Source organism: Dermacentor andersoni, chromosome 2 (assembly GCF_023375885.2).
Source record: "Dermacentor andersoni chromosome 2, qqDerAnde1_hic_scaffold, whole genome shotgun sequence".
Classification (NCBI taxonomy): domain Eukaryota; kingdom Metazoa; phylum Arthropoda; class Arachnida; order Ixodida; family Ixodidae; genus Dermacentor; species Dermacentor andersoni.
Window position 1 is genome coordinate 14,336,424 of NC_092815.1, and position 27,537 is coordinate 14,363,960.

The following is a 27,537-nucleotide window of genomic DNA, read 5'->3' on the forward strand; positions in this document are numbered from 1 at the left end:
GTTTTGCATTGAGCATCGCGGCATTGCAGCGTGGAGAGAAGCGTCGAGCCGAATTCAACGTGATCGCGCTTTTATAATGCGTTTAGTACTCTGGACGTGAGCTGAATAATTAACACCATGGATCTAATTACGAAGTTGTGCTCTTTTGTCGCCAGTGTGCAAACATTGATCCACGGATGGCACGAAAATGGGATCCCAGGTGCGAGGATATGAAGAAAGAATTTTGAACTCAGAATCAGAGGTCATGCCGCCGGGCCGCTGAAAGAGTTTTTGCGCTTCGACACTCCAGCATGCCGTCATCATCCGCTGCACGAAAGATCCAACGCGCCTTGGTTGCGATCAAGATTACGCTGAACCGGAAATCGTGAAGATGCGACGAAAAAAGTCCGTCGCACGGAGGCCTTTCAGGAGTGATTGTTCTATTTTGCATCTCTACTCGTCTCGCAAGCAATTTATGCACAAACTGTGATATGAGGTTGCTTGCTGTGACGGTGTGGGCATTCGTTTGCGTGACACTGCTGGGAGTTTTAGCGTACAGTATGCTGCTGTGGAGCCAGTATTGGAGGTGGGCTACTCCGCGCAACACCGGAGTGCGAGCGGCGGCACCACGAAGGCGGTCGCACTTGTCCAGAGGATACAGCAACGCTTCGATGGGTGGTGGTGTGCTACAGCCTCATAGAATGGCTCCATTGCCTAAGGACAAGCTTTTCGCCAAGGTTCTTGTTTGACGTGTTTTTATTACAGGAACATCACGCCAATATATAATTCCTCCTTCTCTTTTTTTCTTCTTTATTTATTTTTATCGCTCAGATGGCAGTTTAGTTCCTTGTCTTCATCGAAAGTGGTTAGTGAGTGAAAGAGCGAACATATGAGTGATAGTGAATGTATAGAGCGAGCGACTCAGCGGGAGAGTTTTTTACAGGCAGATTTAGTCCTGTGGAGAAATTGCGGCAACTGATCACGACTTCGTTTATGCTCTTGTCGCGTTGCTGCTTGTGGCTGTTACTATGGCCTTTTTTAGTAGTTATGTGTTGGTCGTTTCATTTCATTTTGATATAAATTTTGACATTGTTGTTTGCTCACGAAACACGCAAACAGAAAGTGAGGGCAAATCTTAGAAAAGGCCGCATGAGCGCCTCGTTTTAGCGACGCACAGGTATAATAATAATAATAATAATAATAGTAATAATAATAATAATAATAATAATAATAATAATAATAATAATAATAATAATAATAATAATTTATTCCACAAAGTTACTAAGAAAGCAGCGTACATATCAGGCCTGCCAAAGCCACGTAGGGCTTGAGCGGCAGTGCCTGGCAGGCAGCGTAACCAAACAGTTATTCATTTGACATACTTTTCACAAAAAAAGAAACGAGTAGTTCCCTGAGGCGACTAGTTGTCAATTTGCGTGAGTGCCTTTTTTTAACTTGTATTTGGTTTGAGCGCGCAAGACGGTTTGAGACGATTTGTTAAAACATACAGGAATATTAACATAGTAGTCTCGTATTCTCTTGCCGTATCCTGTACAACGCCTGGGTACGAGGTAAAGATTCTTAGGCCGCAAACAACGTGCGGGAACGTACCTGACCTTGAAATTACTTTCCCAGAAATGCTTTAGCTCAACAGTTTCCAGCAGTAGTCGATTAAAGTCCGGTATAAATACGATTTTGAAAACGTCACTTTTGTCATTAAGATTTAAATCATAGCTGATGTTCTTTAGAATAGAAGGGAGAATAGAGTTGACCCTAGTTTGCCAACGAATTGCGCAATGACCATAAACTTATGCCGTACCTTAATATACTATAACACAACGCATGTACAACTTTTCGAACAGAGAGGGGCATATAATATCTCAAACTGTATAGCACACAAGATACCGCACGAATTCGTTTGCGTACATAATCTAAGTTGGAGCTCCAGGAAAGATCACTGTCTAAGTACAAACCGAGCTATATTACAGAAGTCACATAATCTAAAGGTTTACACATACATAGGGAACACTTTGAATTGTGTAGCACGAACGGGTAATCAATGTCTAGTTTTTTCAGAGGATTGTGAAAAGAAATAAGTTTTGTCTTCGATGTATTAATATTGATTAAGTTAGCAGAAAACCAGTCCATAGCCTTAGTCGCCATTGCTTGTAAGGAAGTAATGGCATGCATAAAGTTTGTTGATTGAGCTATAATGACGGTATCATCTGCATACTGATACAATGCAACAGGCACCACATCAGCAAGGTCATTCACCTAAATATTATATAACAGTGGACTGAGTATAGACCCCTGGGAGACACCAGATTTTATTACAAAGAAATCGCTCTTAGCATGCCCTAGTGAAACCTGCTGGCGCCTGTGATGCAGAAAGTTTTCCAGGAGTGTCAGAAATGTGCCACGAAATCCTAATATTGAAAGCTTGGTTAACAGAATACCATGACTCACGCTATCGAAAGCTTTGCTGACGTCAAGGAGGACGGCACATACGATCTGATTACGTTCGAAAGACAAGTTCAACCCGTCAGAAAGATTTTAAAGAAGCGATTGGGTACCTTTTCCAGGAATGAAACCATAGTGGGAAGAGGATAAAATTCCGTGTTTATCCAAGAAACTTGTCATTGTCAGTAATAAATGTTTTTCCAATACTTGAGATAAGCAAGGCAACACAGAAATTGGGTGATAGATTTCTGTGCTATTATGTGCTCCTCCCTTATAAAGTGGAATTACTACAGCAGTTTACATATTTAATGGAACTGTACCACTGGAAATGATGTTGTTAAAAAGCGACAGAAACACATCCTTGATGATACCAAAGATGGCTCGCAGGTCATTTACATAAATTCCATTGATACCTGGTGATTTGTTACACTTTAGGCTAAAGATAAATGACCTAAGTTCGTCTTCGGCTACCAAAGGCAAAGGCGCGGACTCCAATGTACTGTTATGCAAAGTACACGACGATGGAAGCGGTGATGCATTACCCGACACTCGAGAGGATAAAGTATTAAAATCATTCGCAAGAGTACGGTCATCGGTACCGAAAGAAGTGAAATTACATTCGCGATTGCGGTGCTTGTTAGCCCCTGTAAGGTTATTTATTAATGACCACGTTTTTCTGGTGTCTGTTCGAGCGGATTTAAATTAATTCCATAAATGCATTCGCTTGGCACGACGAATAATCGCATTTGCCCTATTTCTGGCTTCCTTGAATTTTGACCGCATCGCTTCAGAGGCAGGATAACGTTTAATTTGCGCCCAAAGAAAGTCCTTTTCTTTTATTGCAGCCAGATTTCTGACGATCTATTCAACGATCTAAGATTTAACGTCGTAGCAGGGGAAAGAAGCAACGTACCAGCACGCACGTGCTGCAAGACACTCAGCGATTTTCGAAATGACAAGCGCTCTTCGCAAGATTTTTTTCTTACTTTAAAAAGGTTTTACGAGAAAGATTGCTTATCATGCAACATTAATGAGAAAAAATGCGAGTTGAGGGCAGCAAGTTGAGTTTATTTTTGCAATGTGGACCCAAGTTAGAAACCGTTTGTCTGGGAGGTACAGGTGTGTCAACACCTCAGCCACCGCACCCTCTCATGAGATTATCAGAGACCCTCAGTACGGAGTCCCGCTAGCTGCGTTCGTCACTGCCCATTTGGCGGGAGCACCGAGGGATCGTCGAAAAGCGTCCCGACGCGACGCAGCGTTCATCGCTTCCGTCTCGATGCAGGTGGAGGCGTACCGGGTGCAGCTGGAGCGCCAGCTGCGCCGCGCCCAGTGGGACAGCGTGCGTCCCGTGGGCGCCGGGGGCCGGCCGGCGTCGGACCGCTACGGGCTGCGGCCCAGCAGGCGCAAGCCGGCCCGCTTCGCGCCCGCCGACCAGCTGCTGGCCAGGGCCAGGGCTCTGCGCATGGGCATGCTGACCAGGTACTGGCAGCATCAGTGTCTATCGCCGCATCGGCCGAAAGAACTCGTTTTCAAAGCAACTGCTAAGGAAGGAAGTGTATATATATATATATATATATATATATATATATATATATATATATATATATATATATATATATATATATAGATATATGCGGGGTGTTTCAGCGAACACTTTCAAAATTTTTTATAGGTTGCCTGTGGCAGATAGCTAAATTCCAGCTCATGAGCCGGTCTACTCGAGGCGGTGGACACTACTTGCATAAAAAATTGAAATGCGAAATCGATAATTAACAAGAATTTACTAATTAACTTTCTAGCTAATTATCTTATGATCCATATTGCAATTTACAAATTTTAGGAGTAGACTTCGCAAGGCGGATCCACTTGGAACGAATTCTCAGGACGACACCAGTTTCTAGGTATAAATTCCCGAACTTTACGGAGAAATGCGCTGGCGTTCCAGTTACTTGTGTGTTTCAGTGCATAAAACGACGTTTTATTAACAAATTGACTGGAACGCCAATGAATTTCTCCGCAAAGTTCGGGAACTAGAATTGTGATATCTGCCACAGGCAACTTTTAAAGATTTTTTAAAAGTGTTCGCTGAAACACCCTGTATATATTGGCGCGTAAAATTTCATAATTTTGCACCACTGATGGCTGCTGGAAGTAACGTCTGTTGGTCGGTTCATTAGGAGGTAAACTGCGGAAAGCGGTCATATTAAATAGGGCTCGCGCGCACATTGACGTATGCGTCACCTAAAGCAGCCTTCGCGATCCGACGCGCTGATTTCTCTCGATGATGTAAGCATGGTGCGCGACGTGCCATGTGAGCCACAACACGCTGATCGCATTCGTGCTTTGCGTTGTTTGCGGTATTTTTACACAAGGACAACTTGTTTCATACTTGTGAGAAGAAACTGAACACGGGAAGGATGCCTCACGCTGTCTGAATGGCGCTTTGGCAGGTGGAGTTGTCGACGCGTGGGCGTGCCGCATGTGCGCCGTGACAATAAACGCCGACCGGTCTGGTCTGGGGCGTGTACGTCATGTTACACGCTGTGTGCTTTCGGCTTCCATCTCTCCATGATGTTGGTGATGGAAGACAGAGCTTCTGTCTCTCCAGTTCATCATCGTCGTCGTCATTTATAAAACCCTTAAAGTCACAAAGGACATTGCTAAGGGGAGGGGGGTTATGTATATGAAATATGAAATAAATGAGGGAAAGCAGGGGCAAGGCGGGAGATGGAAATTCAAGATGATGAGCAAAACGAGAACAAGGTGAAAGCGACAGCCAACGTTTCGACAAGTGGACTTGTCGTTTTTTGAAAAAGACAAGTCCACTTGTCGAAACGTTGGCTCCCGCCTTCACCTTGGCCTCGTTTTACTCATCGTTATGAAATAAACAAGTAATACAAGCACGAACGTCTACCGAAACCAAAGGGCGCCAATGGTAAAACAAGCGCTATTTATAAACGTACTTCGGAGATGCAAATTTTTATGGTGCGAACATGTATTGTTCGGCAGCACTGCAAAAATAGGTATGATCAAAGATAACAACTCGATCAGGTGTATATCTTATTATGCCACCGTATATAAAGGTCAGAGGAGGCGAGTCCGCACATAATACGATCTGTATATTGCCACACTATTGTAGATTGTCCATAACAGAAGAGCAGGGTGTTCGACTGAACCGTGATCTCCGCGACACCCCCCTGTAGGCATCTCGCAACCATCGTTCACATCTCATAAAATAAACTGATGTGATCGTAACAGCATGTACACACTGTTGGATTTATATACGAGGCTTAATGAAGTGACCCTGCACCAACCAGCTCAGGAGAAAGCCGTCTTGATATACAGCGCACTCTGTGAGTAAATGCTCGTTGTAATGAAGTCATCCGTAGAGAAAATGCACTCCATTGTAAGTGGTATTTCGCTAAAGGCGGAGAGGCTCAAAAAGAGCCATGGTAACGCGGTTTGCGCATTAAACCAGCGTGGGAGCTCGTGAAACGTTTCACCACCACCACCAACATAATAATAATAATAATAATAATAATAATAATAATAATAATAATAATAATAATAATAATAATAATAATAATAATAATAATAATAATAATAATAATAATAATAATAATAATAATCTTTTATGTCCACTGCAGGACGAAGGCTTCTCCCTGCGATCTCCAATTACCCGGCCCTGTCCTGCGCCAACCGATTCCAGCTAGCGCCTGTGAATTTCTTATGGTCCACCGGTCATCTAGCCTACGCATTACATAACCTGCCCAGCTCCATTTCTTTCTCTTAATGGCAATTAGAATACGGCTATCCCCGTTTGCTCTCTTGTTGTTGAGCTTCTTTGTCAGCCTCCAAGTGTCTGCCCCATTGTCAGCACCGGCAGAATGCATTGATTGTATACCTTTCTTTTTAATGATAATGGTAAGCTTCCAGTCAGCATTTGATATGTCTGCCGAATGATCTTGAACCCGTTTTTATTCTTCAGTAAGTTTCCTTCTCATGATCAGGGTCCCCTGTGAGTAATTGACCTAGGTAAACGTACTCCTTCACAGACTCTAGAGGCTGACTCTGAACTGAATTCTTGTTCCCTTGCCAGGATATTTAACATTGTCTTTGTCTTTTGCATATTAATCTTCAGCCCACCTCTTACACTCTCTCTGTTAAGGTCGTCAATCATTTGTTGTAACTCGTCTGCAGTGTTGCTGAATAGAACAATGTCACCGGCAAGTCCAAGGTTCCTCAGATATTAGCCGTTGATCCTTGCTCCTAAGCCTTCCCACTTTAGTAGATTGAATACTCCTTCAAGCACGCAGTGATTAGCGTTGGAGAGATTGTGTCTCCTTGTCTGACCCCTTTCTTTATAGGTATCTTACTACTTTTCTTGGGGTGAATTAAGGTAGCCGTGGAATCTCTGTAGATACTTTCCAATATATTTACCTAAGCGTCCTCGTACTCCTTGATTACGCAATGCCTCTATGACTGCTGGTATCTCTACTGAATCAAATCCCTTTTCGTAATCTGTGAATGCCACATAGAGAGGCTGATTGCACACTGCATATTTCTCGATTACCTGATTGATGACATGGATGGGATCCATTGTAGAGTATCCCTTCCTGAAACTTGCTTGTTCCCTTGGTTGACTTAAGTCCAGTGTTGCCCTTATGCTATTGGAGATTAACTTAGTGAATATTCTATATAATATTGGAAGTAAGCTAATGGGCCTATAATTTTTCAATTCTTTAACGTTTCCCTTTTTGTGTATTAGTATAATGCTGGCATTCTTCCAGTTCTCTGGGACATTTGAAGTCGATAGACAGTTCGTATAAAGGGCCGCTAGTTTTTCAAGTATTATGGCTCCGCCATCTTTGATTAAATCGACTGGTGGTCCATCTTCACCTGCCGCTTTTCCCCGTTTCGTGCCTTGCAAGGCCCTTCTAACTTCATCGCTAGCTATAGAAGGAGCCTGTGTATCCTGTTCATTACTACTTAGAATGGAAGTAGCGTGGCTTCTGTGGGTACTGTACAGGTCAGTGTAGAATTCTTCTGCTGCTTTTACTATGTCTTCGAGATTGCTCATGATATTACCCTGCCTATCTTTCAGTGCATACATCTTGGTTTGTCCGATGCCTAGTTTCCTTCTCACTGTTTACAGGCTGCGTCCATTTTTAGTGCCTCCTCACTCTTTCTCACCTTATAATTTCGCATATCCTTTATTTTCTCCTTGTTGATTAGTTTTCACAGTTCCGCGAATTCTATCTGGTCTCTTGAGTTGGACGGTTTCACTCTTTGTCGTTGACTTATTATGTCCTTTGTTACTTGGGAGAGCTTACCTACTGGTTGCCTTGGTGCCTTACCTCCCACTTCAATTGCTGCTTCGGAAGCCAGCCTAGTTACGATTTTAATCATTGCCTCTATGTAATCTTCATCTCTCTGTTCTAAGGCTGCTCATTTGTTTGCAAGTGCCAACCTGAATTGATCTGCTTTTACCCTTACTGCGTCTAGGTTGGCCTGTTTCTTCCTGATCAATTTTACTCGTTATCTTTTCAAACTGAGGTGAATTCTAGCACTCACTAACCTATGATGACTGCACCTTTACCCTACCTAACACCTCTAGCTCCTTTACTATGCTGGGATCGGCAGAAAGCATGAAATCAATTTCATTTCTTGTTTCACCATTAGGGCTTTTCCAGGTCCACCTTTTGTTGCTACGCTTCCTGAAGAAGGTGTTTATTGTTCGCAGCTTATTTCTTTCCGCGAATTTTACCATCTGTCCTCTAGTGCTTCTAGAATCAACGCCGTTGTTGCCAATTGCTTGTTCACCAGCCTTATTTTCCCCCACTTTTGCATTGAACTCGCCCATTACTACAGTACTGAGTTTGGACTTTTCTCATCGCTAATTCAACATCTTCATAAAACTGATCTACTTTCTCATCCTCGTGACTGGATGTTGGAGCGTAAGCTTGTACTATCTTTAATCTATACCTCTTATTAAGTTTGATTACGACTACAGCTACCCTCTCAATAATGCTGTAGAATTCGTCATTGTTGCCCGCTATGTCCTTATGGGTTACGAATCCTACTCCGAACTGCTTCTTATCTGGTAGTCCTCCATGGCAGAGGACGTGGCCATTTGTCAGCGCTGTATAAGCCTCAGCAGTTCTTCTAACCTCACTAAGGCCAATGATATCGCAAACAATGCCTGATAGTTCCTCAAAGAGTCCTGCTAGGCTAGCTTCACTCGAGAAGGTTCGGGTGTTAAACGTTGCAAGGGTCAGTTTGCATTGGCGGCCTGTCTAGGTCCAGAGATTCTTAACACCCTCTGCTGCGTTACAGGTCTGACCGCCGCCTTGGTCAGGTGTTCCGCAGCTGCTGGGGACTGAGGGCCATTGGGCAATTGAGGGAGTCATTTGGGGGGGGGGGGGCGGGGGAGCGGCCGAATACTGCACCAGGTAGGCCAATTCCTGTTCTGGTGAGGGAGTGTCTTGTTGAAGCATAGTGGGTCTTCCTAATTTGGTTGTACCTGGATTAGTACAGCCTCACTTGCTCTCGGTGTTTTTGCCAGTGTCAGGCGCCACTCCAAGCCTGGAGATGGAGATGGACGAGACGGAACTTATACTGAAGCGCCGCCCAAGGCTGAGGCACCGGGTGTGTGAATTAAGGGTGCATTGGCAGAGACTTTCGCTTGAAGGGAAAATCCTCAGTGGCGAGACGGGCCGCCAAACAATGGTTCTGAGCCGCGCGTAAATTAGGCGACCTTGGAAGCGGCCTTGCTCTATGCTTGGAAAGCGCTTATACGATGCCTCCTTTAAGCTACAGCGAATGCGTTTGCGATCAGTTAGGCATTGTTTGTACACCTTACGCGGGAAAGCTATTGACGCCCCTTTTGCCGCCGCACTTGCGATACTTGGAATTTAGCAGTTGCGAATACATGCTCGTGATCTACGGTAGTACAAACGGAAACACGCGAAAACGAACATACGTGCAAATGTAGAAGAAATAAACGGACGCAAACTACGACCTTTCTTGTTTGATAAAAATCTGTATGTTAACTTTGCAACTGCTGTCGCTTCGTTATTTTTTTCCTTATTGCTTACATAATACTTCAAACCTTCTCACCACTTCAGTATCACGTCAGTAACAGTTCCGTCTCGTTCGGAAAGACGTCTCCGATGCCTGAGGTAGGCAGACGAGACCGTAAGCAGTTTGGTATACCTCCTTCCCCACTCTTAAGCAAAATTAAACCTTTTGCCACACAACGATAATCGTCATCTGTCTTGTCCGCATTTCCGTTCTTTAACGCGGCGAGCCCGGTGCTTCGCAGTAACGAACGGCATGCGCGTTATCAGCATGACATAGCATTCCCAACAGGAAAGTAGCGGGCGCGTCGTTTTCAAGAAAGGAAACGCAAGCAAGGCAGATGACGATTATCGTTGTGTGGCAGATATACACCCCAAAGGACGTACTTTTGCCTAATGCTATCTTCGGCTGGTCGTTTCTGAGCACTCTGGAGCGCTCTCGCGAGCGGCGTTGTCTTCGACTGGCTGAAAGAGGGTGCGCGCCCTGCGTTCGGCTGGTTCTTCTCGATTGCTCTCCTCTATCTTGGAGCGCTCTGAGGCGCTCCGAGCCCTGTCGTTGGAGCAGTCATCGAGATTGAAACGTCATCGCAGCGCCGCGTCGCTGCTGTTGGCGACGGCCCACCGTAACCTTGGCAACCTAGGCCACTGCATGCTGGCGTCTCGACGAACGTTCGTCCAGCCGGCACGTCCTCCGGTTTTTTGGGCAGCGCCGGGAGCTTTGGATAGGCGAAACATCGGACGTTGGCAGTAGTCACGTGGTTTCGCATCAGCCATTTCCTCCTCCGAGAGCGAGTCGCACATTCGGCTTGCGCGCTTGTCCCCTACCTTTGAGCTCGGGAAACGACCGTTCTACCCGACTCTGCTTCGGGGCATACTCGCGACCAGTCGAAGATACCATAAGAGTGCATACACGCCTCGTGAATTCCCGGTGAGCGCTGAAAGTTTTCCTTTTTCTCATTTTCTTTTTTTTTTCGTACTACTTTAAGGGCTGTTCAAGTTTGTCGAAAATATATCGTGTACCTTGCCACGCTCATGGCCGCATGCGTACGGGAGACTCCGAAATCCCGTTGTTAGAACCATTGAGAAATACTATGTGGTGCTACCTGTCGCGATCAGCAAAACCTGTACACCGCGGATAATTCAAGCATGTTTTCAGGCATTTGAGATATACGAAATTGGCTTAGACTGACTCTAGTGACATGCCTTGCGCTGACTTCCTAGTGAACCACCCCCCCCCCCCCCCAAAAAAAAAAAAAAAAAAAAATTTCGTGTGAAACATTTATTGAAACAAATACTCTTAAGCAGCTGCCATTTGGTCTCACGGAGTAGCCGACACTGGGCAGAGTGACTTTCACAAAGCTCTCTGGATCTCCAGGTTTGTACGAAAAAGCACGAAGGGCCATCACGTGTGTATGCTCCATCTGCTGCAACGAACCGTCGTCGTCGGATTTTGCACTTCTACTATGCGGAGTGCACTTCGAACATGCGCACTTCGAATAATCCTGTTTAAAGTGCACGCGTTGTTGTTGGGACCACGAAACGCTTCGAGTAAAGTGATATTTAGAAGAAAGCGATTTTTTTTCCTAACGAGAAATTAGTGTACGTGGGCTGCAGCGAGATAGGTGGAGCGATGTTTCCATATACAAAGAGTGAAGTCATCCCAGTCTGACAAATGCGCACGTTGTAATCATAGCCTCCTGTAGAATAGCCCATGTTGTAACACACGCCGCCTCTGCAACTTGTTAATGCGCTTTGGTGCCTACTGTATTATGCGACAGAGTTTTCCGTAAGTTAAAGCACTAATGAGACCACGCCCGCATCTACTGCTCCCACGTGACGTCCACGGAGGCGCCAACGCAAGACGGCATTTTCCTTCCTTTTTTTTTTTGCTCCTACTAAACACACTATGTGCGGCTCGCATCGTGTTCACATTGCCTTCGCCGGGAGCAACCGAACCTGAGCGGCGCTAATCGTTCAAATGAATCAACGCACGTGTCATCTCGCGTCCCTGCTACAGAAAGCCGGTGTATTATACGAGGGCCCACGCCTCTCGCCTAGCTCATACGCACGTCACAGGAGTGCGCCCTCTTTTGAACTCAGTGAGCCCATATATGTTGCTTACCTCTTGCAGATAAACACTTGGGTATCGGTGTTTTGGCACCATCAGCCAAATTGATGTACTATTCGTAACAGATGCTCATTAGACAGTTCTAGCCGTGCGTTATTACTGTGCGGAAATAAACCCACCTTTTCATTCAGGTTCAAGGGAGCGGATTACCGTCTGACCATGCCCATGACAAAAACAGCACAAAAAGAAAGAACATATATGATCTGGGTATTTTTTCATAAATCAATTTGCAATATATCATCTTGCAATTTTGCATGAAAAAGCAATGACCAATCGCAATTATGAGTTTAGTATATTTACAGAAAGCGGCCGGTCAATGCAAAACCGATACGAACGAAAAGCTTTCAGACCGCGGTTGCAGTTTCTTTGCTCTTACGCGATCAAGTGCAGTGACCTTCTTGTGGTCGTGTTTTCACTCATTCACCGTTTCCTTGTACCTGACAGGGACACGGAGCCGTTTAAGCGGATGGGTTACAGCCAGTACTTCCCTCCTACGGACTTCTACGCGAATCAGTTCAACTCCTGCGCTCTGGTCTCCAGCGCGGGATCTATGCTCGGCTCCAAGCTTGGACCGGAGATTGGTGAGGATGAACCTTCATACCACAGGGCCCTTGTATGGCTATGACGCCCTGCTGTTGACTACAATATCTTTCGTAACCCATGGGTCGCCTTAACATTGGTTGCCTTAGGATGTTAAACCCCCAAAATCAGTTAAATATCGGGACTGGGATAGCCCTGGTTAAACCGTCGTGTTACTTAGGGTGAGTCATGCTTTAGCGTCGCCAGGAGTGTAGTCGATGTTTTGTTTCACAATATTTTGTTCCGCAACCTGTGGTTTGCAGGTGATATTGTCCAGTTCAGCAATGCTGGAGATCACTTGAAACAAAAGAGTGAGGATCTTTGCCGACAGTCTAATAATAGGTTCGAAGATTAAGGTACAGAAGATAAAGGTAACGTTTAACAGCCTGGCAAGAGAACTAGAATCCTTGATTGACAATCAGTCTCTAAGATCTGTGCAAGAGTACGTTTTTCTAGGCCACATAGCCACAGGGGACCCGGATAATGGGAAAGAAATTTACAAAATGGATTGCTGAGCGCATATGGCAGGCATTACCAAGTCATGGCCAGCAGCTTACTGGGCAGAATCTTGGATGCTGTCGATGAAGCTTGAGAAATTGAGGACCTGGCAACGAGCGAAGGAATGAGAAATGACAAATGGAAGACGGTTATGGACGACGGTTATGGATGACGGTTATGGAAGACGGTTAGGAAGACGGTTAGGAAGACGGTTATGTGGATCAGATAGCAAGCGATGAACGGTGGCCCATCAGAGTTGAAAGCGGGCGCCAAGGGAAGCGCAGTCGAGGACTAAGCGGTGTGATGAAATCAGGAGACATGCAAGTATGGGATGGTGTCAGCTGGCGCAAGGGTAAAGGCAATTGGAGCCCTCTGGGAGAGGCCTTCGTCCGGCTGGACGAAGGCCGCTGGCTAATCGCCTTCCACCGAAACGCTTCATGTATGAGACGTGCAATGCAGTCGAACAATGTCCAGACAAGATTGCCTGAATGTATATGACGCGGTTTCGATTCCGCCTAGCACCGGGAAAACTTTAGATGAATTTTTTTCTCAATGAACAGCGTCACATACCCAGTGACCCAAGCTGGTCCGGCGGTTGGTTTTGACAGCGCCGTTTTGAACCCGGCTCCGTCAGCACAGCAACCTGCAGATGCTCCATCCATTAAACCACGCACTGTATGCAGCGATCCAAGTTGGCGGGAAAACGGACGGAGACACAGATAGACACTTGCTAACGCTGGTTGACTGTGCTTATCGGTACCCGGACATAGTATTGCGAATTATACTACACTGTACTACAGCTGAACCCCAATTTTGCAAAGTCGTTGGAAAATGGTCAAACCTTTATAAAATAGGGAATTTCGTAAAATCGAAAAATACTAGAACATCAAGATTAAGCGACTAAACGAATAAATTATTTCTAGCGAAAAAGGCGGTTATTAGGGCGAAAGCCTTAGATGGCTCGTGGGTCGAAAAATGGACCGTCGTGCATTACGGCACCAAAATTCAAGCGCATGCACCAGTATTTCTATATCAATAATAATAAAAAAAGAGCTCGATTATCTCGGTTCGCGTCGAACCGACACCCTTCTAAATAACCAGTGTGGCCACAAAAGTGTCTGCATGTGGTTTTCCCGGTTTTGCTCCTTGCCGAGCAATGGACACGTGTCTTATGACGTTTTGCGGAGTATAAGTACGCCCGCAAGAACTAGAAATAAATTTGTTGTTGAAAGTTAGCGCTGTGTGTTTGTCTCATTTGCCTTTCCGTCACCCTCTCGTTCTGCCTGCACTACAAGAAAGTAGAAGGCGCCATATGTGCAGGCCCACGTGGCTATGTGCTACCCATGTGCAACCGCGCCAAGTAGTCCGACAGCGTTTGACAGTGCTTCCGGGTGCGACGGTTTCGCGTTTGCCCAGACACGGAAGGTAAAAGACGCAAATTAAGCGAACTTTTTACACTCAGTGGTGTGTTCTGTCTTATTTAACTGTTGCTAATAAGGTGTTTATGTTTTCCCATCCCAAGCCTAAACTACCGTGGATTAAAATTCGAGGATCTTTTCAGAAGCGCTCTCACTTGTGTGCGCTTTGCCTCCGTAACTTTCACTTCAGAGCCACGGAAAGTCGTCCACAGCTGTCCGCGAGTACACCCTCGTCGATGAAAGTGTTAAAAAAATCATTCAGTGAATCTGCGTATGTGTCTTAATGGTCTTCATAGACTTGCCACGACTGTTATAACGTGTCTTAACCACGCATAACCAGTGGTGATATCCAGGCGACCGAAGAAGAGAACAAGTAATGAGAAAAGCATCTAAAGAAAACACAAGTAATAGAAAGTAACAACGCATTCGAATAACAACGTAATTTAATGAATGTCTCGTGAGCGCGCAGGCTTTCGCACTCATCCTCTATATGCTAAAGTGACCATCTACTTTTTGGCTTGCCTACGGTTTTTCAGTAAGGATGTCACGCAGTTCTCGTAGCTCGCGAGAGCGATGAGAGCTTGTTCCCTTCCTTCCTGAGATCCAGAAAATCGCCCGGGGAGGTCGACGGCGTCCATGACCTGTCGGCACACGGTAAACGTTTGCGCCCGTGTGGTGATATCCTGACATTTGTTCTGCGTCGGCAACAAGGAAATTAAATTATCGGGTTTTACGCGCCAAAAGCACTTCTTGATTATGAGGCACGCCGCAGTGGAGGGCCCCGGAAATTTGGACCACCTGGGGTTCCTTAACGTGCACCTAAATCTAAGTACACGGGTGTTTTCGCATTTCGCCAGGCGGCCGCCGTGGCCGGGATTCGATCCCGCGACCTCCTGCTCAGCAGCCCAACACCATAGCCACTGAGCAACCACGGTGGGTGTGTCGGCAACAAGCTCCACAAGGTGCATCGTCACCTAAATTTTCTGTTGTGTCCATGTCAGCACCGGCATAAGTGCTCATGTAGTCGGCGGAGGTCACGCATGGCGGGATAGCGTGAAGCTGGCTGAGATGTTCCTAGGAACTGGAAGCCGACTGTTCGACCAGCTACCTGCTCGGGGCTCGCATTGTCGAGGTACCTAGCTTCTTCGTGGATGATTCCGAAACCAGCATGCTTGAAACGACTGATGATTATGGACTGCTTTATTTCACTCCAGGCTGCGGCAACCATCTCGATCGACATAACAACGTCGATCTTCGTTTTTCTGCTCATCTCCAAGTTCAATGTTTAGTTGTTTTCCTGTCTCCTTCCTTCGGGCTGACTTCGTAGAATCGAGAGCGACAGTTAACTTTTTTTTTTCGCAAGCTCGAATTGGTGAACACGTTATACCCAATGGAAAACATTTGGGGAACTTGAATTTCTTCGTGAAATAGAAATTTGCAAAATCGTGGTTCAGCTGTATAGGTAGGCAGACAGACAGACACTAGAAAGTGCGTTAAGTATCCCAAGAAAGCTAATCGCAACAGTGGTGTTCACAACTGGTTACATTTTAGCTATCTCAGTGTACTTCTATGCCTGCTTCTTGCAAGAGCCCGGGAGTGGCTTACGCAGTTAAGAGCAATGGATGGTGTGCTGACAACGCTTGGAGACGCGTCAGCTGGCGTTCGGGTGCGCACGCAAGCGCTTCATTCACGCGTGTGTCGCGCATGTTCGCCTGCCCCGCAGACGGGCACGAGACCGTGCTGCGCTTCAACGACGCGCCCACGGCGGGCTTCGAGGCCGACGTGGGGGCGCGCACCACGGTGCGGCTGCTCAACTCGCAAGTGCTGGCGCGCCCCGAGTTCGACTTCTTCAACTCGGCTCTGTACCGGAACGTGACCCTGGTCGCCTGGGACCCGTCGCGCGACCGTCAGCCCCTCGACAAGGCGAGTGCACCGAGTAGCCTCGCGCTATCACGCGCGGGCTCAGCTCGGCGCGGTGTCTGCACGCGCCTAGCTCCCCAAGGCTTCTCCGCACATACACAGAAAAAAGCCTACGAGAGGAGAAGCCGTCTGTCGTTTTGCAGGTGCACTGGAAGAATAAGGCCACTATTGACGCATAAGCGCGAACATCAAATCGGGAGCGGCAAGCGTGGTTGTGAACTAACTGTATATAGGTAACTTGGTTTCTAGCCACGCTGTAACTGACTGACTTCGCACTGTTGTTGTAGATTTGATATTCGGCCCCAATACTCCCTAATACTCCTTACATATTTGCCTGCTCTGCCTAAAAGGAATACTGATGACCAATTAACATCTAATCAACCTGGTAGAGTATCTCAACCGCCCGTGAAAGTATTCTTTCACAACCGTATTTTTGTTCATTTTGCGAAAAATTTTTGATTATTACACATAAGAAAATCAGGGACAAATCTCTTTCTGTTGAACTTTGAGTCCGAAACTCATCGCATTGGAAACCGCTGACGTAACGTCACCGATGAGAGGCGGGATTACGAAACCTACCCCTTTCAGTAAAAGCGGCCGTATTGCAATTGCAAAAGCGCACTTTGCTAATAAAGCTTGACTCAGTACTCTAGTTTTTCTTTAAAGGCCAACTACAACGAAATTTTACTTTGTTTTGGTTAAAATGGTTATGATGTCACTAGATGTGTGTGCTAATATCATACGCGAGAACGAGAAACTACTGATTCCAAACTTCAAAGCCGCCAATGACCTGGCAATACTGGAACATCTGGAGCAGTCATATTATTCATTTTTGGAGTTGTGCAGATCATCTGGTACTACTGAAGAACTATGGAAATTTTTCCATGATATGACAACATTTTGCATACAACATTTCATTCCTGAACGTTCTAAACGTGTAGGAAAAAGAAACCCCTGGGTAACTCGGGAAATAATACACACAAAAAGAAAACTTAGACGTATGCGAAAGGCTTGCACCCTCCGTCCTAGTATCGAACAGAAACATGACATTCATCTTTTAGGTAAAAAGCTCCGGCATAACCTGAAGACGTCTAAAGATAACTTTTATAACTCAACACTGAAACGATTTCTCAAAGAAGCCCCAGATAAGTTTTGCAGGTACTTGAATCCAACGGCTAAGTCGTGTAGCATGCCCACAGACAAAAGTAGCCAGGCCCAAGCGGAGGCATTTAACTCCTTCTTTTCCTCAGTTTTTACCATCGATGACGGTATTTTGCCTACCATCAATGATTATGCAGACTTCCTATTCAGAATATCAAGATTACAGAAGAGGGCGTTTTCAATCTCTTACTTCACGTTAATATAAAGAAAAGTCCCGGTCCTGACGAAATCCTCAATGAATTCCTTTATAGATATGCCGAATCGACATCCAAGTTTTCAACACTAATTTTTCAATCATCCATTTCCAGTGGCTCGTTTCCCACTGCCTGGAAGTGCGCAAAAATTGTGCCCATACATAAAGGTGGCCCAACCTCTGGCACTAGCAACTACCGACCGATATCGCTCACGAGCGCCTGTTCTAAAATGCTAGAACACATTGTGTCAAAGCATCTGCTCACCTATTTAGATGAACATAAATTACTTTTTCCAGGTCAACATGGCTTTCGCAAAGGTTTGTCCACCGTCACTCAGCTTATTGAGCTTGTGCATGACCTTTCCAGCACAATTAATGCCAGCGGCCAAACTGATATAATATTCTTAGACTTTGCAAAGGCCTTCGACAAGGTGTCCCACAAAAAGCTTTTACTTAAAATCAGTGTTACTTTCAAAAATTCTTCCCTTGCGCGGTGGTTCACTTCCTACCTTGAACATAGAGAACAATATGTTCAATTGGGACATCAGCAATCTAGTTTATCTCCCGTGGTATCTGGGGTACCCCAGGGTAGTGTCTTAGGGCCCCTTTTATTCTTAGTTTTTATAAATGATCTGCCAAATGACATCACTACCCAAATAAGAATGTTTGCCGACGACTGCATATTGTACAAGAGAATAGAGTCACCAGGTGATCAGGCCGACCTTAAGCTTAACTTACAGAAAATTAAGGACTGGTGTGATCGGTGGCAAATGCAGCTTAACCCAACTAAATCGGTTTTTATGTCCATCTCTAGAAAAAAGAATATCTTAAATTTGTCATACAGTATCAACGGTCATGAGCTTGCTCGAGTTAAACAACATAAATACCTAGGTCTTATATTTACACCCGACTTGCGTTGGAATCTTCATGTATATGAGCTTTGTGCAAAAGCTAACAAAGTATTGTGGGGGCTGAGACGTAACTTGCGCTGTGCCTCCCCTGAAATTAAAATTATAGCTTACAAAACCTTGCTAAGGCCTATAATTGAATACGCAAAAATAGTATGGGATCCCTACACCCAAAGTAACTGTCTAAAACTAGAGAAGGTCCAGCGCCTTACTTCTAGGTTTATATTTAATAAATACCGCCATTTTCACTCTCGGACTGAATTGTGTAAACTTGCAAAGCTTCCACCTCTGCAAAAACGTACGGAGTATGAAAGGCTTAAATTCCTGTTCTGAGTAATTCATAACCATGTCAAAATAAGATACGACGAGTACTTCCAGATCAAGACACAGGAAACATCACGGCACAGACACAGTATGTATATACCTCCTCCCACAGTGCACAATGACTGCTTCAGGTATAGTTTTTTTCCCAGGGCAATTCAGCAGTGGAACTCTTTGCCTGACTCAATTGTTCAAATAAAATCAGTTAATGCATTCTTGGAAGCAATACATTGTCTTATGTACCCTGATACACCCTGATGTTCTGTAGTAATATTGTGACATAATAAGTCAAAATGTGCTCTGTATTTATATTGTTAATGTGTGTCATATCAGCAGTGCTACTTCATTTTTAAAATTTTTTAGTGCATTGTTCAATCGCACTAATGCACTTATCTGTTTATGTATGTTACATCCATTCCTGTAATAGCCCGTCATGGGCTGACAGTATGAATAAATAAATAATAAAAATAAATTTGTAATGAATTATAGGCGGAACATAAGATATTTACACAGGCTGCTTCACATGCTATACGCTCCCTGAAACTAGGCTGCCTACGTGGCCCATAAGTTCGTTGCAGTTGGCCTTTAATTACCTTTCGTTCAAGATAAAATATGTGTGCTACCGGTGCAAAGTGCGGTGCCGCTCGCAGTGGGTGGAGCATCCCGAGTTCGACCTGTTCCCGGCGTACTGGCTGCGTCGCGAGGTGCTTCCGGACGAGCCTTTCTACCTGCTGCACCCGGACTCGGTCTGGGAAGCCTGGCACTTCCTGGACAACGAGAACCCGGGGCCCGTGCTCAGGAACCCGCCGTCCAGCGGATTCCTCGGTGCGAACGCCTCGTCCACCCACGGCGAGAGCGCGGCTCGCTTATCGGTCACTTTTATTTCTCGAATTTGCCCAAAGGCATGAATACGCACAAATCTAGGCCGGCAATATATGTCAGTATAGGGCTCAGCGGTGAGAACCAGTGCCACGGATCGTAATCCGGTAGGCTCGTGGCATGTAGGCCCACTGTTTGCAGGTAGAGGCGCCTGCTCTGGCTGACGCCAGGGCAGGTCTACAAGAGATGCTTGGCGGCAGCTGTGCACAGGTTGTCCCACCTGACTTGAGCCAAAGTTTTAAATTTGAAGCGCACTCCGGACGCGAGTTTAACCGAATGCATAATGTTGGCACTGGCCTAGAGTTCCTCAGGCTATTTTTTATTTTCCCTTTAACTAACCGATTAGTTACGTTTAATTAATCAACTTCTGAAGTATTGGCTGCAGACTCGAAGTGCGATACGCAAAGTTGTAGAGCACCTTGGGAAACCTCTCAATAAATTGTTTCCAACACGATATATCTCACGTGGTTCTTTTTTCCGCGTTTCAAAGAAAGCCCTCGAAATATGAAAAAAAAAAAAGAATGCCACGTGACGGGGCGATTGCGCGCTGTTATTGTGCTGCTCTCAAGCGTGCGATGGATGAACAAGGTCGGCTGCAGAGAGACTGGCCCGTGACAGGACGTTATGTCTGGTGGAGGTATCTGGACATGCGGCTTTTATCGCATGACGGCGCAATGCGTGCTGCTGGCCGAGCAGTGCCGAAGCGATAAAGCGTCTAAGGAGACGAAAGAAAACAAGAACATAGCTTTATTTTTTGATGCTCGAAATGGGCAAGAGCTGGCAGCCTGCCGACGGAGTGTAATGGGGTTGGGTGGGGAAGCAGCGTTACGGCCGGAATGATTTTCCAGTGACCTTCAATCCAAAAAGCGCCTTTTGATTATAATGCGTCTTCGAAGAGGTCACTATCTGCTGCAATGCACATTTGGCATCTCATAGGCACATTTTCCAAGGCGTTCTTGATCATGGTATCAGGGATGGAGTTGCAGACTTGTCTTATTTTTTTCTTTTAGGTTTTCTGATGTTGCTATTGGTGTCCGGTATACTTTATCCTTGACGTAGCCCCAGAGAAAGAAATCGAGGGGAGCTAAACCTGGCGACCGTGCCGGCCAAGCAATGGGCCCATGTTGTCCAATCCACTGCTGCGGGAATGCAGCCATTTGTAAGCTTTGCTGCTGTCGTGCGCGGCAGCGCAATCATGCTGATACCAAATATCCGTGATCCTAGCCAATGGAACTTCGCAACGAAAATCCTCAAGCGCCCCATCAAGGATGTCGTTGACGTATCTTTCGCCTGTTAAGCGTGTTATAAAAAAACACGAGGCCAATGATAGTGCCACCGTAAATTCCGCATCACACATTAACCGACCACTGATATATTGGTGATGTGTCTTCAAAACCCAGTGAGGGTTTTCGTCGCTTCAATAGTGAGCGTTGTGGATGTTCACTTGGGCATTACGTGAGAAGGTAGCTTCATCGGTCCACAGAATTTTGTTGACAAAGCCTGGGTCGTCTTCCGTCTTGATTATAATCCAGTTTGCAAAGCCATTTCGATTTTAGAAATCGCGGGGCTCCAACTCATGGTGCAGCTGCACGTGGTACGGATGACGTTGCCTCTTCTTAAACGCTGTCCACACTGAAGACTTGACACTCCAGCTTCAGCACCCACACTACGAACACTTGCACGTGGGTCTGAAGAAAGCTTTGACAGAATATCTGTCTCCACGTCCTCGCCCAGGACTGAAGATTTATGTCGTTTTTTCGTAAAAGTCCCAGTGTGTCTCAGCGTTTCATATGCACGCACAATTGTCATTGAGCTCGGACGCGTACCTGGATGCCAGCGTTGAAATAGCTCAACGGCGCGCCTTCTATGTCCGCTAGACGTACCTAGAGGCAAAGCCATATCCGCTCTTTCCTCATTGGAGTAAGCCATATCTGCTGCTCAACGTTGGTCACAGCCAAATAGCGCTGCTGTGGCGAACACACAGGGATACGGGCGCCTGAAGAGCACTGGGGCCGAATCTTATAACGGTTCGCTTGGCCTCACCTGATTGGCCAAAATTTTGGTTACGTCACAGATCGTCAGAGGCAGCGGGATGGTATCGCAATCTATGAATACGTCACACATCTGTCAATTATCTTCAAAGCGAACCGGTCGTAGGAACCGGCGAAGGGGTAGACCGCTTTGGGTTCCGTTGGTGTGGCTTGGCTGTTGGCTTGCTACCCTAGCCGCGCGCGCCGGTCGCGCGACCCCGGAGACACGCGGGCGTCGCGCGCGCGTGCGTTGGTTGCATCGGAGGATATTGCCTTCGTCGTCTGCTTGGCGTTGCTCTCTCGATGTCGACCACGGCCGGAAGTGCTATACGCGTTCGAAGAAGTGACGGATAGTGAGTTGCACCTCCCTTGCCGGCTTTCTAAGTAGACCTTTTGCAGGCTACGCTATCAAATGGAGGAGGCTCGGGTGCAAGCTTACCAGTGGTCATTCCACGCAGAAGAAGGAATATTGCGCGCTGAGGTTCATCGCCACCGGCCTGCAGCTCCCAGAGGTCGGTCGGAAGCGAAGCATTTATCGGAATGGCCTAGATCTCTGCTGCCGACACTGTCCACAAAGTTGCTCTCGCAATTACTGTGTTGGCCGGTAGAAAGGCTGGGTCAGCTTTCCCGTGGCCCCCGCTTCAAAGCCAATGCCAAGGAGATATTTGCATGGCGAGATCGAATTTCCAGTGCTATCGCCAGCGTGAATAGCTCTTAGATCGCCGTTCAGCAATCAGAAGGGTTCAACCTAGGCTGGTTCAACGCTTCCTTCATTCGGCTGATAAAACTATACATTCAGGACGGGAAGATATTGTGGCGATCTCCTTACTTGGCTGCCCTTCTTTCTCTAGTTCGGGAGTGCCACACTTTGTTCTTCAATTTCACGGCACAGCGCGCACCGTCAGTACCACACTCTTCGATTTTACTTCGTGCAGGCAATGCAGGGCCCGTATATCGTAATGTTCGATTTCAAGTTCCATTGCTTCTATCACGCGACGCGCCGTGGGGCAGATCGTAGGGGTAGCGGCAGCGCGGCGGCGAGCCAATCATGTCCGAGCCGATGACGAAGGGTGAAAAAAGAAGGAAAATTTATATAGTCGGCTAGTAAAGTTGTCCCTAAGAACCAGTTCACGGTTTTGTCGCGCTCGCTACTTAAGTGCTGGCAGTGCGTTCCTGTTGCGTGCATCGTGCGAGCTCCTGGTAGCAGACGACATGTGGCGCTGCGCTCTGCCAACTCATTTACGCTAGCGATACCGCCTGTCGGCTGAGAATGAAAAAGAATGACATTAATAAATTACTTCTTGCGTAAATTACGTCTCGCGTACTGCATTGCGTAAACGCCCGCCACTGCACGTTTGTACTTCAGAACTTGGCGTATAATACTTAATTTATATTTTACATTTATTTAGCAAGCTGAAACATTCTGCAATTCCTCGATTAGCGCGTCATATAATGACGTACACTTCAGAGGTGGCACCCTCTCATCTATTGGTCGCGTCCTCCCCTTCTTCCACCACCGGCTAGGGAGTGGCACATCTAGTGACGTAAGTGGCGAAGCAAACGGTTCGTATTCCGAACCGTTATAAGTTTCGGCCCCTGGATATATTGCAGTTCGCTGGGATTGGTTCAAACGAGGTACATAAGGTACGATCTACATCCGGTAAACCGGAACAGCCTGCGGGCGCACTCTCTCAGGCACTGACGCGCCAGCCACGGTGTACAAGTGTGAACCTAGATGCGGCCACCCGATACTGCGACCACGAAGCCATGCGCAAGTGCGTGGTCCGAGATCAAAAAAGAACGTCTGGTAGACAGTAAGTGCGAGAAGGATAGCAGACGGAGCCAGTGCGAAAAGAGTCATCGTCTGAAGAAGACATGCGTAATCTTCCTTGAATATAGCCGTCTTTTTTTTTTGTTTTACTATTAGTTAGTTTTATCCCCGTGCGATTTATCCATTGTTATTCGAGCCCTAAGGTTTAAAGTTGTAGCATCATCGTTCAATGTTAAACTAGTACAAGGTCATTTGTGCACAAAGGCAAAATTGTAGCAGCCGTCATCGCCTTCCATCATTCCTACGCGCTGTTAGGATTGGGGGCTCAATCCCATCGCTCGTAACCCGTTGTCAAGATTGGAGTCCGGCATGAATTAGAAGGTAGCTGGCCCATGCCGTCGTCCAGCTTATCCACGCTGAGGACGTTGATGAAGGGAAGGAATGCTTCTCACCGAGAACGAGGAATATGGGTTTATTTACAGTATCTACATCTGTCTAGCATGACTGCGAGAGAGAGAGTACCTCAGTCTAACATGACTGCTTGAGAAAGTACATCAGTCTAACATGACTGCTAGAGAAAGTGCATCAGTCTAACATGACTGCTTTAGAAAGTGTACTGAGCATCCGCACAACAGCGGTTTATAAACACTCGGTCCCCCCCCCCCCCCCCTCGATCCCAAGGTGACGGAAACGTTCGTCCAATCATCGTAAACAAGCCGCCTCTCTGCGGGACGGCTTACACATACACACTTCCGCACAGGTTCACGGTCCCGAGCCGACGTCAGACAAAGCTCGTAGAACTCGGGGCTTGTGTCAGGAAAGGTGCCTTTTATTCCCCGAGCTGACCCCCGCAGCGCGGCCGGGTGCCCATTGTCTTGCGTCTTGGACGGTGCGTGGGAAGGAGCCTCGAACTACGTTCCCGCGAGCACTCCCCCGCTCGCGGCAGACCAGGGCGGCGGTGGCGGCTCAGTAACAATAGTTGGTTCACCGATCGCATTCAGTCACAACGGCGACGAGGCTAGAGCGTAACGGTGGCGTTCCAAGAGAAGTTGCCGCCGCTGTCGCAACTGGCTGGCAAAACTTGCACCTCAGCTGGGCCGTTCTTAACAGCGCTTCGACCTTTCCTTCTTTCAAGCAGAATCAAAATGCTGCCTTCGCCTTTTCTTTTGCATGACTTTAGACGCTTAATCGCTTCGGCAACGCTCGGCCAGCAGCATGCAGTTGCACCGTCATGCGACAAAAGCCGCATGCCCAGATACCTACACCAGGCACGCAACCTTGTCGCGGGCCAGTCTCGCTGCAGCCGACCTTGTTCATCCAGCGCGCGCTTGAGAGCAACACAATAACAGTGCGCAAGCGCCCCGTCACTGGGTATTTTTCCCTATTTCGCGGGCTTTCTTTGGAACGCGGAAAAAGGAACCACGTGAGATATATCATGTTGGAAACAATTTATTGAGAGGTTTCTCAAGGTGCTCTACAACAGTGGGTATCACACTTGGAGTCTGCCACCAATACTTAAAAAGTTGATTAATTAAACATAGAAATTTGTTAGTTAAAGGGAAAATAAAAAATAGCCTGAGGAACTCTAGGCCAGTGCCAACACTGTGCATTCGGTTCAACTCGCGTCTGGAGTGCCTTTCATTTTCAAAAGTTTGGCTCAAGTTATGTGGGACAACCTGTATATATATAATGACCGGTAGGATCTCATGTGGGAGAGTGAGGAGTTCATAATTTGAAGGACCCCTGTGGGGCAGTCGATTGGACATTAATGCTTTCGCATTCAAAACTCATAAGAACTGTTCAGGTGTCCTCGAATTTTTTTTTAGAAGTCGTTGTTTGCGTAGAGTAATCAATTGGTCGTCAAAACTGCGAGGGAGGTATACACGACTAAGAGGTGCTCGTCGTGCCCCAGCTCACCTCGCTAATATTGTGCTGAAATTACAATAAAATAAGGAGGTATACAGTCACCTTTCGCCGATTACGGCTGCTCTGTTCCACGTGGCAGCGTGAAAAAAGAGTATATATGTGTAACACGAGAAATTAAGAAATCTCACATAGTTTGAGTAGAGGAAGCACGGACTCAGCTATGAAGAGTATGGGAGGTCCTGATGGAGTCCGAGATGTGCACGTTCACATGTGAAAATGCGAATACACGCGCAAAGTTACAGAAGATCTGTGCGAGCCAGGTTATCAACACAGTGGAGACATGAGGTGGTCGAACGACGGATGTCTTCGTAGCCGACGTTTCGACTAGGCAAATATTTGTCAAAGAGTTCTTGGGTATATAGCTCTGACGAGGGCAAGCTCCCTTCTCGATACGTTGGATTGAGAGGCGCTCCCCGTTCGACCACTCCGTGATCGCTACTAAAGGTTGACAATTTTGTCAAGGTCCGAACGCGGAACTATATTAAGCGCTGCATTCTGCGTTATACAGGGCTTCTCCTGCTGCTCAAACAATGCCGTCACGTGGACGCCTACGAGCTTGTTCCCTCGATGCGGCTGACCAAGCGCTGCCACTACTACGAGGTGCACGAGGACCTGGGCTGCACCCTGGGGGACTGGCACCCGCTGGCCGCCGAGAAGCTGCTCGCGCTGCACCTCGCCTCGTCCTCGGTGCACGCCCTCGAGCAGGCGTTTGCCAGGGGAACGCTGCCGCTCAGCACGCGCGACGGCGAGCCACGCGGGGGCTGAGTCGACGAGCGCTGCCGTGCCACTCACGCGCGAAGGCTCGCCCGGCTGCCCGTCGCAAGAAGGTGCCATCTACCACGTCTGTGCGATCCACCGCTTATTTTGTTGGAGGTGCTGAGGCCGACTAGAGTGAGTTGTGGTCAGGGATGGTCTGCATATACGCCTACAGTTTGGGTTCGCTGGCGAAGGCTCTTAAGAAGCGAACAGCGCAAATGAGAGGGAGGACAAGACGGGACACACACAGTTGCCCAAGTGCACGAAGACGACCCCAGCGAAAACAAACGCTAGTGGTAACATGTGTCGACTCACCGAGGAAGTGTAGCAAGCTTGTTTTCTCAGAAGCCGGAGGACCGGACACCATTTCTGACCCCTCTTCATCCGATGCAAGAACCGCGTTTGTTCAATATGCGTTACTGAAATGGGGCCTAGCCTATCGAAGGTATGGAGCGCATGCCTTTAGGAAGGACCAGATTTTATATGCAGCGTGTGAGCATACTTTAATCCAAAGCAAGTATGGGCAGCGTTAATCGAAAACTAAATTACTTTAATATGGGCTTTTGTCTTCTTAAACTCCATGGCGGCATTGTAGTGGACATGCGTGAGCTGCAGTAGTACATAGGCGAAAGAAACATCCTGACGCGTACGGTTACGACCACTTGTAGCTAATTTATATGCTTTGGTGGATGTTTATACATTACCGCAACTCCGTCGACCTTGTCTTGCTCCATATCGTGCCGCGAAGTCAACAGCCTTGGTGAGCTATTGGCTACGGCCACTAATGTCATTAATTTGAATCATTCACTTTCAAGTTTCTATACAGTCGCACCTGTGTCCTTCCTTGCACGTTCCAATGAAATTTCACACTGTGCTCAATGTGTGCCCATGTGCAGCTTACGTTAATCTAAGTTGGCTCATAATTGTGATGGACGAAAAGAAACAGAGCAAACGAGCATACTTGTGCTGTGCCGTCGCGTATTGTTGAAGTTTGACCACACGTTCAGAGAATAAATACTGCCCTCGAACCACACTAAAGGAAACGCGCTAAGAATGAAAAAGGAAATGGGGATGAAATATTAGTGGCTGAAGTTTGATGTGGCTATTCTTATGTTATCGCAGGCACGATAAATATTTTATACTTGAAACAAATGTGTTATGTAATTAGCGTCCTTACTGTAAAAGAAAGCGCGTTTTAACTTTCAACTTCATTTGGGCAAAGAAGGTTGCTGCACAGCCTACCAAAGCTGGCGGAAAACCAAGCATGTTTTATCAATTTCGTATCAGTGCCTCCTCTACAACGCACTTTCTCTGGTGTACCGTCTGATGGTGCCCTATGTCAGCCTAATCGAAACCAACAGTACAGAAAGCATAGAAGTTAATGTGGAAAATATATTTCTGCCGTGATGTGTGAATACGGTGGCGATTCGCGGCTGACGTTCACATTATCCACCTTGGGTCTTCGAAACTTCGCAAGAGGCTTCGCACAGGTACGTATACGTATTTTCGACTTTGTACATCGCAAGCA

At 46.7% G+C, this 27,537-nt stretch overlaps 1 protein-coding gene across 1 annotated transcript; it reads left to right on the forward strand.

Moving 5' to 3' along the window:
* LOC126542953 (beta-galactoside alpha-2,6-sialyltransferase 2-like) lies at positions 1 to 27,161 on the forward strand. The gene is made up of 6 exons (XM_050190073.3): positions 1 to 716; positions 3,725 to 3,921; positions 12,094 to 12,230; positions 15,868 to 16,067; positions 19,298 to 19,472; positions 25,762 to 27,161. The coding sequence occupies exons 1-6, from the start codon at positions 471 to 473 to the stop codon at positions 26,016 to 26,018; spliced, it is 1,212 nt and encodes a 403-aa protein (XP_050046030.1). The 5' UTR covers positions 1 to 470; the 3' UTR covers positions 26,019 to 27,161.
* The last annotated feature ends 376 nt before the right edge of the window (positions 27,162 to 27,537 follow it).